Raw genomic sequence first — 20,485 nt, 5'->3', positions numbered from 1 at the left:
AATTTGTGAATTTAAGTTTATTTCCCTATCAATATTAGTAATGTACATTGGTGTAATTTCGAATCACAAAAACGGTCGGGTAATTTCGAAAGGGAAATCATGATATGATTGAAATAAAGGTGATTTTTATGTAACTTTCGAATTTACCCCAATGCGGCTATTACCGTTTTCCTTAATTTAAAATATTACCGCATAGGCGCAGATATAAAAATGAACGATAACAGCGATGCATTTTTCATATAAGTGCTAAGAGCTTACGCATAACATAACATGGAAACCGCTTGTACATGGGTAAAATCGCCTTAATAGATTTACCTCCTTCGCTCTAATTACCTACTGATTTACGAGTGTCAATTAAGTGTCCGTATTGACCGCGCGTGTGTTGAGCCTATGCACCATGGCTGGTAAACTCTTGGTCTGGATAACCTTAGGCCTATGTTTACAACAAAGTATCGCGGCTTCAACGCAGACCTGCAAATCCAGCGACTGCATATTAAAATGCTGTCCTCCAAAACAAATAATGCTCGTTACCTACGATGAAGATGACAACGATATCCGTGAATGTGTCGATAGTCGTAAAGTGGCAAAATATGGTGTCCAAAACCCTGAAGATTATTCAGATTTCAGTATTTATAATGAAGATATTCAGAGGAAAGTTGTTAAATCGAAGAAAAGCGTGCGTGACTTTAATCTCATTTATGTCGCCAATTTTACTACTAGTGATCAATGTTTTCGGTTTGATAGCATCAGCGACACCTATCTTTTAGAGGTAAGATGATTGATATTTTTTCCTACTTAATTCCAGCTTCGCAAAAAATAATAGAAATTAAAAAGTGGCAACATCTTCGTGCCATCCCTTTCTTCGCTTTTTTTGCCGAGCTGTAACTACTTTTTAATCCCCGACGCAAAAACGACGGGGTGTTATATATGTAAGTTTGACGTGTCTGTCTGTTTGTCTATCTGTGTGTGTTAGTGTCTGTCTGTGGCATCGTAGCTTCCGAACGGATGAACCAATTTCGATTTAGTATTGTTTTTTTTTTGTTTGAAAGCTGAGTTAGTCGGGAGTGTTCTTAGCCATGTTTAAACTCTATACTATGTCGCGGTCGGGGGTTTTTTCAAATTTTTAATTTTGTGGTTAGGTTATTTCCTACTTAGTAAATAATTAGGTACATCTTCGCAAAAAAATAATAGAAATTAAAAAGTGGCAACATCTTCGTACCATCCCTTTCTTATCAACAAGTGTGAAGAAACGAGACGACACGACGATCTTGCCACTTATTAATTTCGCTTTTTTTGCCGTATCCTAATATTCCTAATGCTACATCTACACAGGGACGCAAGTGATCTCTATGTCTGAATGCACCCTAAGACGAATTTATTTTATATTTGCGGGAGAGAATTTTATAGACGAAACAGCGGGAACAAGTTTACTTATAAATAAGTACTCTTACACGATAACTATCGATTATTCAAAACCATGATAAGATAAGAGGTAAGTACCTATGTGTTGATTGTTATCGCAAATGACGGGGAAGCTACATCGATTCGTATGTTTAAAAATAAGTACCTACGTGACAGAAATATGGAAACTATAAACTGAAATAGGCCACCTGAGGAAAATGAGTCACATGGGGTAAATGCGTCATTGCGTCATACATAGATATCGCAAGGAACTATAAAAGCCGTTTTCTTAAAAAGTTCGGTGACCATGATTTGTGAAAATAATGGGTTCCATTAACGCAACGAAAGGAGTTTGCATTTACAACAGCGATAATTCTTAATTTGGGATTTTCTCGATTGGTTATATCATGATGTGAAAAGCAGTCTGTGTCACATGGTAACAAAATTATTTCCACCTTTGGCGTTAACATTTGATCCCTCACTAAACTCAGTATTCTGTTTTAGAATCCTCGCTATGCTCAGGATTTAATTATAGAATCCTTCGCTTCGTTCATTCAATTTACGCCCTTACCGTAAATTTGTAATTTTGCTCCCTTGTAGCATAATCCACTAGTCAAATGTGGTGAATAGGGACGAGGCTTTCATTTCATTTATAAGTCTCGTACCTATTCACCACGGCATCCTTATTCACCTCATTTGATTGTATTCGTTGTCCTGTGATTGTCCCCAGTTATCCTAGCTGTGTTTCAGAATGGCAAATGGACTATGCGGCGACGTAACTACTGGCACCAATGGACCATGTTCGAGCCGGGCCAGTTCTGTATCGAGAACGAGGTGGCCGTACTGGACGGCAAACTTGAGTCCGACAAGACTCCTTTGTTCTGTCTGGCGCGCCCTTCTGAGCCGCCGCCGTCGAACCGCCGAGCGTTGACTAGTGCTTACGGTAAGCCGTTTTACAAGCTTTTTTACATACATACATATAATCACGCCTGTATCCCGTAAAGGGGTAGGCAGAGCACATGAACTACTAAGTTTCAGTGCCACTCTTGGTTTAGATGGCAAAAAGGGGTTGAAAGAAATCCAAATTGTGACATTGCAGTGACAGGTTGCCAGCCTCGCGCCTACGCCACAATTTAACCCACCCAGCAAAGGACCCACTCCGGCTACCGGCCTATCTTTAGCTAGACAATCATTGACGCTACGTTGGCAATTGAAACTCAGTCTAGCTCTGTCGCGCCACTAAAGAAGAGAAATATGGAGAGCTTACGCTTACGAATTACGTAGCTGGCTGTAGGCAACCGCCTACCACCGGTAATCACCGTGCAAGTTAAATTAGATCCACTTCTCGATTTTAGATAAAGCTGTAATTATATAGCATTGCCATATAATTGTGGCATGACTGGTTTTTCAATAAGTATTTAGAAATTAAGTACCTTCTTTTGTGATATGATCCCACTCATGTTTCAGGTCTGCTAGTATCATGCGTGTTTCTACTCCTCGTGTTAGCGGTATACGCTCTGCTGCCCGAGCTTCGCAACCTGGCCGGCCTGATACTCATGGCGTGCATGGCGACGTACTTCGCGTTCTTCTTCATCAGAATCGTGCACGTGTTTGGGAACGAGAGTGAAGTGCTGTCGACGAATGGCTGTGTTGCACTAAGTAAATAATATTTTTAGTCTTACTGCTAGCGGTGTACGCACTGCCCGAGCGCAACCTGGCCGGCTTGATACTCATGGCGTGCAGGGCGACGTACTTCGCGTTTTTCTTCATCAGAATCGTGCACGTTTTCGGGAACGAGAGTGAAGTGTTGTCGACGAATGGCTGTGTTGCACTAAGTAAGTAATCTTGGTAGTTTTGCTGCTAGCGGTGTATGATCTGCTGCCCGAGCTTCGCAACCTGGCCGGCTTGATACTCATGGCGTGCATGGCGACTTAAGTACTTCGCGTTCTTCATCAGAATCATGCACGTTTTCGGGAACGAGAGCAAAGTGTTGCACTAAGTAAGTAATTACTCTTGGTAGTCTTAGTGCTATTTAGAGGTGTACGCACTGCCCGAGCGCAACCTGGCCGGCTTGATACTCATGGCGTGCATGGCGACATACTTCGCGTTCTTCTTCATCAGAATCGTGCACGTTATCGGGAACGAGAGTGAAGCGTTGTCGACGAATGGCTGTGTTGCACTAAGTAAGTAATCTTTTTAGTCTTACTGCTAGCGGTGTACGCACTGCCCGAGCGCAACCTGGCCGGCTTGATACTCATGGCGTGCATGGCGACGTACTTCGCGTTCCTCTTCATCAGAATCGTGCACGTTTTCGGGAACGAGAGTGAAGTGTTGTCGACGAATGGCTGTGTTGCACTAAGTAAGTAATCTTGGTAGTCTTGCTGCTAGCGGTGTACGCACTGCCCGAGCGCAGCCTGGTCGGCTTGATACTCATGGCGTGCATGGCGACATACTTGGCGTTCTTCTTCATCAGAATCGTGCACGTTTTCGGGAACGAGAGTGAAGTGTTGTCGACGAATGGCTGTGTTGCGTGCACGCACTGTGTGGGACCTACGTATTTCATGAAAAACTTCGTTCCAAAAATGGATCATAATTATTATAGCTGAGAGTGCGCCTATTTAAAATTCTAAGTCTGCTTAAATTTTAAACTAGGAAGAATTCAGCGACTATTAGATTGGTCCTAGATACCTGGGACACCTGGGTTAATGTGTTAAACGTGTTGTTTTTTTGTTTCAGCAATAATATTCCATTATATGACGATAGCTACTTTCTGTTGGATGAATGTTATGTCTTTTGATATCTGGTGGACGTTCAGGTAGGTCCTATGTTTGTTATTCTTAAAATTAAATTCGAAATTATTTACCTATTTAGTAAATAAAATAAATAAATAAAAAATAAATAAATCATTTATTCAGAAAAAATAACCGGCTACATTTATTAACGTGCCCGCCAAACTGTAAAAACAGTTTGTTGGCGGAGACATGCTCTCATATAACTAAGCCTATTTATAAGCTATAACAGGTTTATTACGTAAAATAAATAGTTTAGGTAGGTGTCCGATCCGACTAACATTTCCGTTCAAAATTAATCCTAGTAGTAGTTTCTTAGGTGTACATAAAATTTGAAAAACACTGACAAAGGGAGCGTGTTTGATTGATCATAATTTTACGTTGCTAATCATATTGTTCGTAATCTTTTTTTCCTAATTCCAGGCGAGTCCGCAAATCAAAGACCCACCGTCGCGGCATAATGTACAAGTTCTGCTGGTACTGCGCGTACGCATGGGGCCTGCCGGCGCTGGCCACGCTCTTCGTCATCACCGTCGACCAGCTGGATCTTAGCCATTTGCCCAACTTCGTGCAGCCGCACCTGTTCACCATGTGCTACTTTGATCGTAATTGTTTTTACTTTATTTAGTCCATGGGCCAGCTGGTCCAATTTTGCCAAACGGTATAATTTGGGGGTACTAAGTTTCCTTTTTACAGCAGTTAGGTAGGCTTATAAGGATGTTAAAAAACCATGATTGCCATCTCAAAATGGTAGCTAAACAAAATGGCCGCCAATCGAAGATGGCGGATATTGAGTTTTAAAAAATCGACCATAACTCCAAAAGTATTGGTCCGATTTCATTTTTCTATTTTTTAAACGAAAGCTCTTTTTGTGTACTTAAATACTTGTCATATTCTATGTTTCGCTAAATTCAACCATTAGTTAGTAATTAACGAAAAATGTAAAAAAAATATTTTTTTCTAAGACTTTCTGTCAAAAATCATGTTTCTACAAAATACCTTGCATATTCTAATAAATATTTAAATGCAGAAAAATAGTGCCATTAATCACCTTTGATTTGATATATAAAAGATACAGATTTAATTTACAAAAACACATAGAGGCTTAAATTTAAATTCACCGTTGTGCATACAGTACTAAAAGCTTCAGGTTGGAGTGCATAGAGTACTAAAAGATGTGTGCAGTTAGGCTGCATACAGTACTAAAAGATGTTGTAGAGTACAAATATGCTATTTTTAGTTTATTTTAGCAATTGTACAATTATAATAATAGTATTGAACATGATAGTATCCATGAATTTGTGGGTATTCGATAGTACCTACTAGGATAAAATTTGTTTAGATACCATATGTGTGTACCTCAATGATGAAAATTAAGTATTTAAGTGTACTAGGTATATGACGAACATGTGTCGAGACTGTCAAGATAAAACCATTAACCTTTTGACCGCCACGGACGGTCACGGTGGTCACCGTAAATTCTTGCCAAGGACGCCAACGATACGGACGCCAAATGCAATGAAATTGGGACTCCGTAATGCCTAATTTCGCTCATATATTCGCGAATTCGCAATGCAATTCTGTTTCGATTGTGCTTGGGAGACGGAATACTCCGTCATCATCTCGCGTTTAAGATCGTATTCCGGATTGAAAATCGTTCCGCATTCAAGGACTCTCAGATTTGAAAAAAAAAAACCTACGCACGAGCGGGTTAGTGAAGAGCACCCCCAGAATTCGGGAAAACTTTAGAAATGTTCTTTAGTACAGCATTAATAGATATTCCTTACCTATATTTTACCGATTGCTAAACAACGAAGCCGTGAAATACCGGTTGGACAAACTTTGAGACATTTATCACCGCTTAAAGTAGAGCCAAATATTATTAACATGTATTGTTGGTCATTACCGAACGAAAAATGTTAGACGTTAATAACAGACGTTTTAATTACCGTGAGTTGAATTTTCATAACAGGTGTACCAAAATGCGAATGTTTCTATGCAACCTGCTATTGAATCAGAAGAAAAGTTTGCACCCGTATCGACGAATCTCAATTATTAGAGAGGAACTCCGGGGTTATGCAATTTGGCCAAGTTTTTAAACAGGAAAGCATTTATAAAAGCCTCAATAGGGATGATAGATTATAAATGTATGCCTCAATTATCTTCGATATGCGGATAACATCGTCATCTTCAAAGAAGCACATGTTCCCCGTCAGATGCTGGAGGAACTGTATGCCGTCGGTGAGTGTTGGGTTAAAGTAGTTAAACATATGTACAAATTGAAAGTTACGGCAAGGACAGGCTTATCCAAAGCTCCATATATCAGCCTTTATAACAAGTAACAGAGGACAAGTTATCCGGAACAACCAATAAAGCTTGGGTTAAGGAATCCCATAAACGACTAACAGAGGTAAGTCATAATAACAAAATCATCCTTCAATGGACCAAAGGACACAGTGGATCTCGAGGTGATGATGTGGTCTACGAGCTGGCCAGGCAGCTGGGGTCGACTGCCGATTCTCCTGATGCCCCTCAACAAGGTATGCTCAATAGGAAACTACACACAGCACACTGGCAAAACCAGATCAAATGCTGCTTTCAAACAAGCCAAGCCTAGTATCAATGGAAAACTCACAAAGACGCTGCTTCAACTAGGGAAAGTCCGCATGAGAATGGTAACCATCAATGTCAGAACAGGTCGTAGACTATTTAACAAACATATTTTCATAACAGATGCTATGAACATTCCCCTGTGACGAGGGTGCCTCTCACCTGGTGATGGAGTGAGTGGCTCCATACAGGAAAAAACATCTCGGATCCCCGAGAGACCTCTCCAAAGTTCTCCTACTCAACATTAAAGGTCTAATAGGATTTCTCGAGGAGATAAGCGGGCAGGACTAGCTAAATCCCCCACATCACGCAAAATAGGCACAAAACGTCGAGTTGTGGCGAACCATACACAATACAGAGACTTGGGTCGGCCTCGCTGCCGGCGGAGATCACAGGGAGGACTTGGATGCCTTTTCTAGGCTAAAGGACGTATTAAGGGCCAGAATACCAGTCACTGAAGACCAACATGTTTGATCAGTGTGTAATATGTAATATATATTTTATATTTTTCTTTTGGGGTGTGTTCTTCACCTTTTGTATGCAAGGATTATTTTAACTAAATATAAGTTTTCTCGAACACGGATCAGAGATCGCTTAACCTTTTAAACGCCAAATAGTGAAAAAGAATATGTCGTGCCCCGGACACCAGACAGACGTGAATCGCGATTATTTGAGCAAAATTAGGCGTTAAGAAGGCCCGCATGGGTCCCAAATGTAATTGGCAAAACTGATGGCCATGGTTAGCGTCCTTAGGAAGCATTTCCAACGACGGCAATATCCCACCATGGTGGTCAAAAGAATAATGTGATGAGATAGGAACTCAACAATGTCTAGTTTATTTATTTTGTATTATCTCGGTTGGTTGGCGCTGCATAACTAAAGAAATTTTATACATATAATCAAATATCTAAAACTGTACTTTACGTCCTATGAGTCCTATGACGTATTTTATTATATTCTGACAGCTAATGGATTTCGGATACTATCATGTTCAGTTCTTTTCTTAATAAAATTGTAAGTACAATTGCAGAAATATCATATAACTATATATAATCATGTCTTTATTAGTGTTCTTTACATATCCCGCACCTTTTTTGGTCTTCTCTGTTTGGCCTAAAGGTTGACTGGTAGAGAATGCAATGTAGCATGAAGTCCGCCTTTTGTAACTGTATATTTTTACTGTGCAATAAAGTTTCAATAAATAAATAAATATACTAAAAACAGCATATTAGTAATCTACAACTTCGACCTGAAGCTTTTAGTACTGTATGCACAACGGTGAATTTCAACGAAGACAGAATTAAAATTAAGCCTCTATGTGTTTTTGTAAATTAAGTCTGTATCTTTTATACATCAAATTAAAGGTGATTAATGGCACTATTTTTCTGCATTTAAATATTTATTAAAATATGCAAGATATTTTGTAGAAACATGATTTTTGACAAAAAGTCTTAGAAAAAAAGATATTTTTTTTACATTTTTCGTTAATTACTAACTAATGGTTGAATTTATCGAAACAATGAATATGACAAGTATTTGAGTACATAAAAAGAGCTTTCGTTTGAAAAAAAGAAAATTGAAATCGGACCAATACTTCTGGCGTTATGGTCGATTTTTTAAAACTCAATATCCGCCATCTTGGATTGGCGGCCATTTTGTTTAGCTACCATTTTGAGATGGCAATCATGGTTTTTTAACATCCTTTTAAGCCTACCTAACTGCTGTAAAAAGGAAACTTAGTACCCCCAAATTATACCGACTTCTTCACTGGCCCATGGACTAATTGTATGAATTCCATAATTTCATATATTATAGCCTGTGGCAAAATTTTATGTAAGGGTTTTTAGAGCAGCACATTACGATATAAGTGCGAAAAAGAGGAAGTTTTTTTCGAAGTTCCTTTTCGCACGTGTATCGTACGACGTTTTTCAGTGCAGATGGCCCTCCGAAGTTTCGACCTGACAAGAAATGAATCACTTCTCGCACTAGTGCGTAAAAAAACACCATCTGTACCTACTGAAAATAAATAAACGCATAGGGTACTTACTACAGTAGGAAATTCTACATTTACTTTTTCTCGCTCAAGCATACCTAATTGTATCGGCCATTGACCACCAGTATCATAATCAGGGTAGCAATATAATCAAGCAGGTGCATAGACAAGACACCAGCGTGCGTAGCCGAATGCACAAACGCTCACGAAACGAAACGCTCGTAGATATCTATCTCTATCGCTCTTGCGTATTGCGTTTCGTTTTCGTTTCGCGTCGTAGAAATGCCATTCGGCTACGGGGCCAGTTGTTCGCCCTCCTTAGCGATTTGAAGGAATTTCTCTCATATTAGAGAGCTAGTTGCATTTAGCTTTCCACGGAACGTTATCGATTGGCATATTGTCTACGCAGTCAGGCAAGACAATCAATGTGCGAAACTTTTCGTCCTGAAATATTTAGTTATGTTACTAAGGATCGGTTGCATCAAATCGTCTGTCACTGTTAAAGCGTTCGTTAAATTTTATTGTATGGGAAGTTCCATAGTCGTCTGCTGCGTGACGATGTTGTGTCTGTCAAATGCGGTTGATGCAACTGGCCCTAATTATTATATAACATGGTCCTACGTTACTTAAAAAAAGTTAATAATGTTATTGTATGTTTTCAGCGGATACTCACTTGTTATACGTCAGCATACCTATTTTCGTTCTGATCTGCGTCAACCTGATCCTGTTCGTGATGTCTGCGTACAACATCTGGCAGATCAAGCGAGGCATCGACAAGTACAAGGATAGTGCGAGCAACCAGAACAACGAACACAGGTTGATATGGAAAATTGTATTAGTTTTGAAATTTATACTGATCAGCATTCAATATTGCATTAACGCATTCACTGATGCCACCAACGCATATACACGTTTTCGTTACTTTCACCCAGTGCCTTCAACGCACAGACGCGTTCATAGTATGTAGTGACTTTCATCCAGTGCCTTCGACGCATATGAGTTCTGCATTTTGAAGTATATATTCCTGTATGAAATAGTATGAACTCATACCTATGTGCGTTGGATGCACTGGGTCGGTTGAACTCACATGTGCGTTTGGGGCACACAGCAAAGTGTGGCACGATGGCGAATGGCCAGGAAAAGAGGGTGGCAGTAAATGCTTTAAAAACAAATGAGTTCTAATTCAAACCCTTCTGAATTTCACGAAGTTCTCAGATTTTTTAATACTACTTTGATGGCAAACAAGCATACGGCCCGCTTGATAGTAAGCAGACTCCGTAGCCTATGGAGGCTTGCAACACTCCAGACCAGTCTTAAGCTCTAGATTCTTTGGATAGCAATCCTTAAATTCATGATCATTGGATTTCTTTTAACCGCACACTTGTATTACATGTATTCAGTTCCGTTATTTTTGGTTTCGTGTTTTTGTTAAATCGTGTTCTTTATTGATTGGCGTTGTACATCAAACCGTAGGCAAATGAAAAGGGCGGCAATTCCAGTGAAGAAGATCTAAAATCATCAATTTTGTCACCTGCAAAGTTAGTGGCAAAAGTAAACAGTGATGAATTGAGTATTTCTTATTTGTAAGTAATAAACGTTCACCTAAACACTGAATCATAAATGTGACAGTCGTATGTCGTCTTGACGACCGGTCTGGCATAGTGCGTTCGGTAGTGACCTTGCTTGCGAAGTTTTGAAAAGCGGATGATTCTGGGTTCGAATCCCGGTAAGGGCATTTATTTGTGTAACGAACACACAGATATTTGTTCCTTAGTCAATGTTTTCTATGTATATAAGTACCTATGTATTTATCTATATCTGTTTAAGTATATACATATTGTCGCCTAGCACTCATAGTCACGTCAATCTAGCACGTCTGGGGATAGATTGGTCTGTGCAAGGCGTTTCCCAATATTTACATTTTATATTAGCGTGTCGAGCACTGGTACCTTACCTATGGTAAATTATCTCTATGAAGCAGGCTACGAGGTTTAATTTTTTTTAGGTTTTGGGTGTACTTGAGGCTGTCTCTGCTAATGGGCGTGTCCTGGATTCTGGAGGTGATCAGCAACCTGGTACACACACAGTCTGCCGTTTGGATGATCTCCGACCTCTACAACGCTCTCATTGGACTATTCATTTTCCTTTTATTTGCTTGTAAAAAGAAGATCTTTCTTCGGTTATGTGACAGGTGCGTACCTTTAATAACATGCGTTTACCGCTACATATGCCCATTTCTTTGAAATCAGTGTCAAAGTAATTTAATGTACTAAGTACCTACGTATTTAACACCTTCACTGCCACCAACGCACAGCCTTGGACGAACAGATGCGTTCATAATATTTAGTGACTTTTACCCTGTGCCTGGCCTGGGTAATACCCGGTTGAACTCATATGTCCTTTAGGGCACACAGCAAACTGCTGCACTTGGCGAATACCCAGAATAAACGGTCGTAGTCATTGGCTGATTGTGTTAAAAAATGTTCCTACCTAGTGAAAAAAATACATCATGAATGAACACTGATTTCGAATTTTACAGAGCTAAAAGCAATTTAATGATAGTCTCCCAAAATATGATAGTCCTTGCTGGTTCTACTGTGTAGGTAAGGTCAATGTAGGAAAGGCCGGTATCTAAAAATTTTGAATGTCTGAGGCCGCTCTAAGGGTGAACTCAACCACGCACGAGATTGGTCTAAGGCGTTACGGGCGGCCATAGATAGGAGCGAGACACAACAGCGATGGGACTTTCCGTTCCTATGGCTGCCGCTCGTCACTGTCGCCCTAGACCAATGTCGTGATCCGGCCGTAATATCAATTGTTTACTGCTTTTAACCCATTTTAATTCTTGGCTGATTCCAGTTTCTGTTTCCATAAAGGTTCTCAGTCAACAACAAGTTCGTAGAGTACGTGCGCGCGCGCACTCACGACGCGCGCGCCGCCGACGCTCCGGCCAGCCATCACACTGACAGCAGCGATATCGAGTACTGGACGCCGAGTTATAAGGATATTAAATACAAGTCTGAACGAATATAAAGCTGGATGGGAAGGCACGCTAAACTCGCACACATTATGTAAGCCTCCTTCGCTCCTATATGCAGTAAATAGCCTATGCAAAGGGTGCAGTTGATGAAGAATTCGATTGGAGATGCGAATATCCAATTCTACGGACATCAATCACTCGGCAGTTCGTGGTCCCGGCCGCCATCATGCTCCGGTGCAACGTGAAGGCCTAATCACTTACATGCACACATCGGTGTTTTTTATATCTATGTAATACACTTGTCATTGGCAAAGGCCCACGAGGCTGCCATATTAAATACAAGGATATTAAACACAAATCTGAACGAATATAAAGCTGGATGGGAAGGCACGGTAAACTCGCACACATTATGTAAGCCTCCTTCGCTCAGTTGAAGCGCCGGTCAGCCATCAAACTGTCAGCAGTGATATCGAGTACCGGACGCCGACGTACAAGGATATTAAACAGAAAGCTGAGCGAATATAAAGGATGCAGGGATGGCACGGAAAATTGTGTGTAGACTATTAGATATAGCAACACTGAATTACTCTCTTGTATTTTGATGCCGACTCGCTATGTAATCGGTTCATGATCTCTGTATTTAATTTAATAAATACTTTAAGACCATGTCTGATCATTAATAATATAACATGGTGTCGCTGGCTGTACCGGTGTTTCAGAACATTTTCAATAATCAGAGACTCGTAGTTAGATGACCTAGGTATATTAGTTTGTTTGTTGTAAAGGATATGAATGACTGTTTCCATTATAAATCCTAAAATAAATAATTAGACGTAAATAAATTTAATGTATCTAATCTACTCTATTTATGAATGACTGTTTCCATTATAAAAATAGAGTAGATTAGATACATTAAATTTATTTACGTCTAATGTCTGTGAAGGAAGTACAAAATAGTTTTATAAATATGGACAATTTTATTATGTAAACCATGTACTTATGGAATAAATAACAAGAGGGAGGGGGGCACTGGGAAATTTTAATATTATATGTTGTAAAGTAATCTCGCGGCAAAAAGCTCCCTTTCCGAATGGTCACCCAAAACAGTTTTCACATCACCCATTCGGAAAGGGGTCTTTTTTCCCTGTTAGGAGGGAGCAAAATGGGCACTTTTCTGTTCAAGAACTTTAGTTGCCTTTACTCAACGGTTTTTAATTGATTGATTATTTTTTGCTAATAAGTGTAGGTACTATTTGTACATCATCGATTATTAATATTTTCAACATGGTTATTTTCTCATAGGTGACGTGAAAATCAAATGGTGTCACATTCACATGGTTAGTAAAATCATTTCAACCTTGGGCATTAATACTTGAATCCCTCTCCACGCTCAGGACTATATTTCAAAATTCCTCGCAACGCTCAGCTTTCAATTATAAAACCCTTCGCGTCGTTCAGGATTCAATTTACGTCCTCGCTGACAATATGTAATTTTGCTCCCTTGTAACACAATCTATTTCCACTTAAACACGGTAAATTAAGCATAAGTTCGTTTTAGCATAAATTAAATATAACAAGATCATACCATCCTATACCCAATGTGTGTAAATTTATATTAATTTTAATTTTATGTTTCTTTACTAACCCTAGATCTAAGTGTTAATGTATTACTAACAAAATATGGACTTTTGTTCGAAATAAATGCAATTTATTTATTTATTATTTATTTATACATTAAAATGCGACCGCCTACGAACGCGCTTACACTCCACCATAGATGGATAGATGGCGCCACAAAAAATGCCTTGTTGCCACCGATTATTTGTAGATTGGCATTAAGTGTCAATTCCGAGCCGTAAATCTATGTCAAAAGTGACACTTAACGCCATCTACAAGTATAATAGAAAGCTACAAGACATTTTTGTGGCGCCATCTATGTGTGGTGGAGTGTAAGCGCGGTCTTAGGCGGTCGCATTTTAATGTATGGGATGGTATGATCTTGTTATATTTAATCTATGGTTTTAGGTTAAATTTTATACAATAGTCTGTTTTTAATTATGTACATTATTGGTTTTCAATGAGCATAAGTGCAATTGAGATATTTTAATATGTTGATAATGTTTTGATAAATATAGTTTTTGATATGGGTCAAATTGGTAAGTATCGATACATTCACTATTCAGTATGATCTCCTGATTATGAAGCATCGGACCATACTTTCATATTAATTCGGGTACTGCCCAGTGCCCAATGTATTGCAAACTGGCTGAAACTGGGGTAGTTAACGATGTATATGTCGGCGGCAGATCGAAGAATCCTGCAGAACACGAGATTCCTAGGCATATCGTGAAACGCCGCCAAATCATGAATTGCCTAAAAGTTGGCCAGGCGTATCACGACATGCCTGATAAACAATACGGCAGATCGATTAGAGCAACGCATTCGTCGATATTCCTAGCTCTATAGCGGGCACTTCGTAGAATAGTTTCTTTCTTGGCTTCTTGGCTATTGGTAGCGCTGCGTATGCAGCGCATGCTATGGCGGTGTTTGTTTACCAATTGAAAGATGTCGGCGCCTCAACAAAACGATTTTAGCACCGAAAATAGTATCATTATGGAAAATAGAAGTGCAAAAGAAGCTTTTGAGCATCAGTTCCATTCATTTTATGTGAGTCACAAGTATTATGTGCACAATGTCAAAAAACAGTAAGTCTCGTTACATTTACTTAATTAAATATAGTACTTATTATGTTTATTGCATTTTTACTTCAATTTTTGGACACCCTACATAAGTATTGAATGATATGGCGGCGTATCATGATATGCCTACGAATCACATGATCTGCTTAAATGCCACTTGAGGGCTTTACTTGGTGAAATCATGAAATGGCGGCGTTTTATGATATGTCTAGGAATTTCACGATCTGCTTAAACGTCACTGGGCAAATCGTTAAACGGTGAGTTTTGAACGATATGGCGAATGTTACTAAGCCAAATCATGATTTGGCGGCGTTTCACGATATGCCTAGGAATCTCGTGTTCTGCCGGATTCTTCGATCTGCCGCCGACATATACATATCAGTAAAATTAAAATCAGACAAAAACCATTGAAGCATACCTAATATAAGACGTTTTTTTTATATACTACGTCGGTGGCAAACAAGCATACGGTCCGCCTGATGGAAAGCGGTCACCATAACCTATGGACGCCTGCAACTCAAAGAGTGTCACATGCGCATTGCCACCCCATTAGAAACTTGTACACTCTAGGAATACCAGAACTATATCCCTTTTTGAAGTAAGTTAATAAAATAAGAATAACAATCATTGTCATGAAATAAATTGTGATTTTACATATAATGCAATAATTACATACTTTAGAATTTCCTGAAGCCAGGGAAAATCCATGGTTTTCCGTATCGAAGCTGTAGCTAACTATAATTGAATTATGCATTTTTATATCCTTATATGTATTGTTATTATGTTATACATATTATTTCACGCCTGTTTCTCAGAGGGGTAGGCAGAGATCACGGATTCATTTTCTAGGATTCTGACAAATCACTTTGCTTCACGCACTTTCATAACGTTCTTTATACATGCACGTTGGAAACCAACGGGTACCTACTTCTGACTTGGTCTTTTTTTGCAATATTTCCCGGATTTAGCCGAGAAAAGTTCGCCTAGGTCAGCCCTAGGGAGTGATTGTAACTATTTGATTCTACACTTTAGCTATTTTTTTTGTAAATATATCCGTAATATAGTGGTTCCAAAAGGGACATGACATGAAAAATCTATCTACTGCATAACTGCACATTAAATCAAATTTAAATGTTTCACATCCCTGGTCCCCCTACTATATATTACATATATTAACTTGTTATCATAATATGTGACTGTGTTAAGTAAAACGTCCCACTTTGTCGGTTACCATTAAGGCGAGATTTACTTGTATCTTTATATGAATAAACGGACAAAGCGGCTTTATAGCAATCGACAAAGTGGGACATTTTCCCGTGCACACTCACATATACTTTCATATGTGATGATATAGATAGATGAATAAACAATCAGTCTTAGAAAGCTTACGTGTGTTATTTGTTCCTTTGTCTAAATAAATATTTTTGCTTGGCGCAGTCGGTAGGATATTGACATTTATTTTACATTGTTTTTTGACTCTTTATATCTTTTACCCAATAATAGTTGAGCTAAATATTAAAAGATATGAAAAAGCAATTAAATAACAAAAATACAGGGCTGTATCGAGTCTTTAAATCGCTCCGGCAAGCCGTCGCGATTTAACTAACTCTCGTTAGTAATATTCAACTTCCTCCCCTTGTTGCACAATGTACTATTATTAATAGACAGATGGGTAATAAATTTTCAATCCTTATTTTATTATAGTGAGGTACATTATTATATTTATTACGATAAGGGTCGATCAATATAGTCAAGTTACAGTATAGGGAAGGAAACATTATTTAGGTATTTTATTGTAATATAATAATATGACATTCTTATGTCAGTTCACCTCATATGCGTAATCGAAGAGGACCAATATTCTAATCCAAATTATAGCGATGTTAGCAGTCATTGTGTTGTGCACAGTTTTTTACGTCGTACGAGGTTGTGATAGTGATTATAAATATGGAAATGACATTAGTAAAACTATTAATATTACGGAGTCGTGCAATGATGAGTTACCGTGCGTAGCCAAATGCTGCCCGGTAAATAACATTTTAGTATTTAATGAAACGATGGATGACTCCAGTAAATCTCATTTCTGCTTAAATATAACAACTGCAACAAAATTATATAACTTTACTCAGCTACATGATTACTCCGACGTTGTATTTTATAAGAATAATATGAAACAATACATACACGAGTCCACAAAAAACTGGATAATTTTACTTTAATTTATAACGAAGGGTTCCTCCTCGATTACGAATGTTCTGTAGATACAGAATGTTCGTTTCCGAAACCAGATTATATAGTTTATATTTTAGAGGTAAGTTCTTTTGTTCATAATTTTCATATTTTTATATTTTTTAAACTGTGTGTGGTGTTTTAATTACCTAACTTGGCTGAATTATTGGCTCAAGAAGACAAACAAGAAGTGCTACGAAATTGTCTAATCTCAGCATATTGCTGACGACTTCCAGCGCTGATCTTCCAATCAGACCATCCGGTAAAACAATATTGGTAGGTTTACATAGGTATGCAAACTATAATTAAGTGTTCCGCACGTTTGTATTTTAGTTATTTTTTTATTTTGTGTTGTTCCATTTTATAACTTTGATGATAAAAGGAAAATTCCATCTCACCCCGTAGTCCCTCGTAATTGAAGTTTAGATGGGAAAGGTGATTTTGAAAGATTGATTGTTTTTTTATGAATATTACTATATCTTGTTCCTTTTTAAATTGGAATACATTATTTCTGTACCAGTAGCTTTAATATATCACCTCACCCCCATTCGTCCCTTTTCGCCCCATTCGTAACCCAAGTCCCCCGCGAACCTTACTCGCCCCAAATTACGGTACCTGAAAGTGTATCATGTCTTCTTTCGTAGAGCGGTGGTGCAGTAGTAAGACGCCTAAATTATTTAAATCAATGGTTTGTCGAAATTCCACCGGGCAATGTTTGCATCGAGCACCAGATCAGCCTGAAGCCAGATGGCAAAATTTCAGAACCCAAGTTGGTATTCAGAATGCAGGTTGGTGGTGAAGAAGAAAAGAAACCATTTGACAAAATTACATTAACTACTAGTGGTAAGTTGGGCGAGTATACTATACGTACAGATATTATCTAAAACCTTTTTTTATGAAATAAAAATATGTTTTTATGCGGATTCTTTACAGAGAGTCCGATTTTTCATAATAATAATTGATGCAGGGATGCTGGTCTCCTGCGTATTCCTTCTCCTATTGCTGGCGGTCTACGTGCTGCTCAAGGAGCTGCGGAATAACCTGGCGGGCATCATGATGATGACATACGTGTGTTCCCTCATCGCTGCGTTCTTCACCAGGGCCTTGCAGATCCTTCTTATCAAACACCGTTTGATACCGAAGGCCACGTGCGTATGGATGGGTACGATTGAGAAGACAAGCATATTGTTTACTTAAGTAGTTCACTGGCTCTCTGACCCAAAAAGGATCGTAGCCTCTCCGACACGAGATTTCGCCACATTGCCCTATCTGGCGTCACTTCTCGCCAAATTTCAGTGCACCCAAACATTACAACGGTGATGTAGTCCATAATCAACGCATTGGCGTTTTTAATCTGTATTGTAAAGCAATTAATCTAAAAAAAATCACGTGGACTATTGATTTAAAAACGAAAACAGTTTTGTTATCTTGTGACGATAATTTAACATTCAATAATGTGCTTTTGTGTTTTAGGCCTTCTGGCGCATTACACCGTGGTGGCAAGTTTCACATGGATGAATGTCATGTCCTTCGACATCTGGTGGTCAATGAGGTAGATGATTGTTATCAAATTAAAATTAACTTTTATTGTCATTATCTAATAAAAGTTATGGCTGCACTCGCATTTACCAACACATGGCTTAATGGCATGGCATGGCATAGCATACTTCCTATTTTTACAATGCCAAACGTGCTTACGCTTAAATTATCCAATTATAGTGTTCAATCAGCTTAGTGAGATGTACTATTCACTTTTTAAGCACCTTGATATTTCTTTGCAGGGGCGTATCCAAGTTACAATTTCGCTTGTCGATTTGTGCACGATCGTTTGTGTCAATTTTTCAATACAGTCAATACAATACAGTACAATAAGCAACATTTTAAGAAGATATGTTTATATCACAGGGGTTTCCGTAAGATGCGTCTGATCCATCGGCGAGGTATACTGGTGAAGTTCGGTTGGTACAGTTTGTACGCCTGGGGTGCGCCACTGTTGCTCACCCTATTCATCATCATTGTCGAGAACCTGGACTTGACGCACCTGCCGAACTTCGTTAAATCCAACTACAAGAATCAAATGTGCTTTATCGAAGGTAAGTACCCACATCGAGATAACCGACTGACAATTGTTTTTGTTCATAATAGCTTCTAAATTATAATTTGACTAAGTATGAAACGGGAGCTGCTAATTTTCTAATTTTTACGGGTTGCTATTTCTGAACCCACCGACGTAATAACAGCTGACTTTTAAGAAAGTTAATTTCATTATTCATGGCCGCTGAACCACTTTGCGAAATATCGCGCGGTAAGCGACAACTGAAAAATTGTAAAAGTAAGTAAGTTCTCATTACCTATAAAACAGTTTTCTTGTCTGTGCAGATGACGAACTGCTGTTGTACTTGTATTGCCCGATCTTAATGACGACCTGCATCAACATCATGTTGTTTCTGATGACCGCGTACAACATATGGCGTGTCAAGCATGGCGTGGCTCAGCACAATCCTGGCAACAGCCGGAGCAACAAGAAGGATGAGACTAGGTAACATTAAGCTCACTCTAGGGCCAACAGCGTCGTGATCAATCACACATCTCCGAAAGATTCAAAGCATGTCTCCAAGAGTGATGGTATACCTAAACGTGGGGTGGGTTACCTGAGGTGGTTTCAATGTTTAAACCCGTCTCACAAAAGTTTAACTTCTAATACTTTTTTAGTCTATACTTATAATACCGAATTTAATAAAATGTGTTAATTCCATAGATTTGGCTTCTACCTTAAACTATCCCTCGTGATGGGACTCAACTGGATTTTGGAAGTAGTGAGTGCCGTGATCGAACATGACTCCGTGTGGTGGTACGCTACAGACGTCTTTAATTCATTCACCGGACTGGTTATCTTCGTAATATTCATTTGCAAGCGGAGCATTATCATAAAACTCTGTAAAAGGTACACAATTTTAAATTAATGGAGTAATGGAAAAATTCGCATCTCCAGCAGGACTCGACCCTGCGACCTTCGGCATTACCGATTCAGCTGCCATGACATACTTAGCCACGGAGGCCTGCTGGATGCGTGCGATTTTTCCATGCCTTCGTTGAATTCCTAAACGTAAAAGGAACTTAATTGAAAACTTTGACTTTCAAGGACCCAGATTTGTCAGTTCACCTGACAATATTAGCCTGTCACTTAATAGGAAAATTCATTAAACGTAATTAATAATAATAACATATCAGTTCCAGTTAAGTTTCGCACTAACGAACCGACTGTGACCGCTTGATAAGTTTCGATCAGGGTAGGCAGTGGCCTGACAATCCGTTGTCTTGGATATACATTGTCGGACTGTCGGTCCCGGTCGGTTAGAACTAGGTGGTGTGGTAATCGGTGATTGATTCCCAGAGAATAGAGAACGTATTTTAATTATGCATTAATATTTCAGGTTCGGCATTGAACATGATTTAATACGGAAATGGCAGCCGGTTGAATCCAGCAATACTGAAAGTACGCGGGTAAGCGACAGAAACAGAAGCAGCAGAAGAAAAATTCTTGATTCCGTAACGGACACAAGTGATGTTGAAGTCCAAGAAAAAAAGTATTATGCCAGCCACGGGAACTTGAAATGGAGTGATAAACCGGCTTCATAAAAATCATGAGAGATTTTGGTTCTGTAAATATCTTACATGCATTTTCATTTATACCAGAGTAGACAACTAGTCTTATAGATTGTGCGCACAAGTAAATACGAACTTAACTGCAGACAGCAGACTTGCAAGATACGAGCTAATTATT

At 38.9% G+C, this 20,485-nt stretch overlaps 1 protein-coding gene across 1 annotated transcript; it reads left to right on the top strand.

Annotated features, from left to right (window-relative positions):
- Positions 1 to 154: 154 nt before the first annotated feature.
- LOC125230342 lies at positions 155 to 20,485 on the top strand. Its single transcript, XM_048135474.1, has 16 exons — positions 155 to 769; positions 2,152 to 2,344; positions 2,869 to 3,060; positions 4,138 to 4,216; positions 4,614 to 4,795; positions 9,456 to 9,609; positions 10,799 to 10,984; positions 11,670 to 11,823; positions 16,655 to 16,783; positions 17,346 to 17,544; positions 17,669 to 17,863; positions 18,175 to 18,253; positions 18,607 to 18,794; positions 19,081 to 19,240; positions 19,460 to 19,645; positions 20,136 to 20,485. Exons 1-16 carry the CDS (start codon positions 398 to 400, stop codon positions 20,338 to 20,340), a joined length of 2,853 nt encoding a protein of 950 aa, XP_047991431.1. The 5' UTR covers positions 155 to 397; the 3' UTR covers positions 20,341 to 20,485.

This window comes from Leguminivora glycinivorella, chromosome 10 (assembly GCF_023078275.1).
Source record: "Leguminivora glycinivorella isolate SPB_JAAS2020 chromosome 10, LegGlyc_1.1, whole genome shotgun sequence".
In the NCBI taxonomy this organism is placed as follows: domain Eukaryota; kingdom Metazoa; phylum Arthropoda; class Insecta; order Lepidoptera; family Tortricidae; genus Leguminivora; species Leguminivora glycinivorella.
The sequence above is the reverse complement of the archived record's forward strand: the minus strand, read 5'-3'. Positions and strand labels throughout refer to the sequence as shown.

Excerpts from the sequence above, each read along its gene's own strand:
- LOC125230342 (XM_048135474.1), top strand. The coding sequence starts at position 398 with ATGGCTGGTAAACTCTTGGTCTGGATAACCTTAGGCCTATGTTTACAA. Across the intron at positions 11,824-16,654 it reads AATACAAGTCTGAACGAATA|ACACGAGTCCACAAAAAACT; the intron begins TAAAGCTGGATG and ends GAAACAATACAT. Across the intron at positions 19,646-20,135 it reads ATCATAAAACTCTGTAAAAG|GTTCGGCATTGAACATGATT; the intron begins GTACACAATTTT and ends TTAATATTTCAG.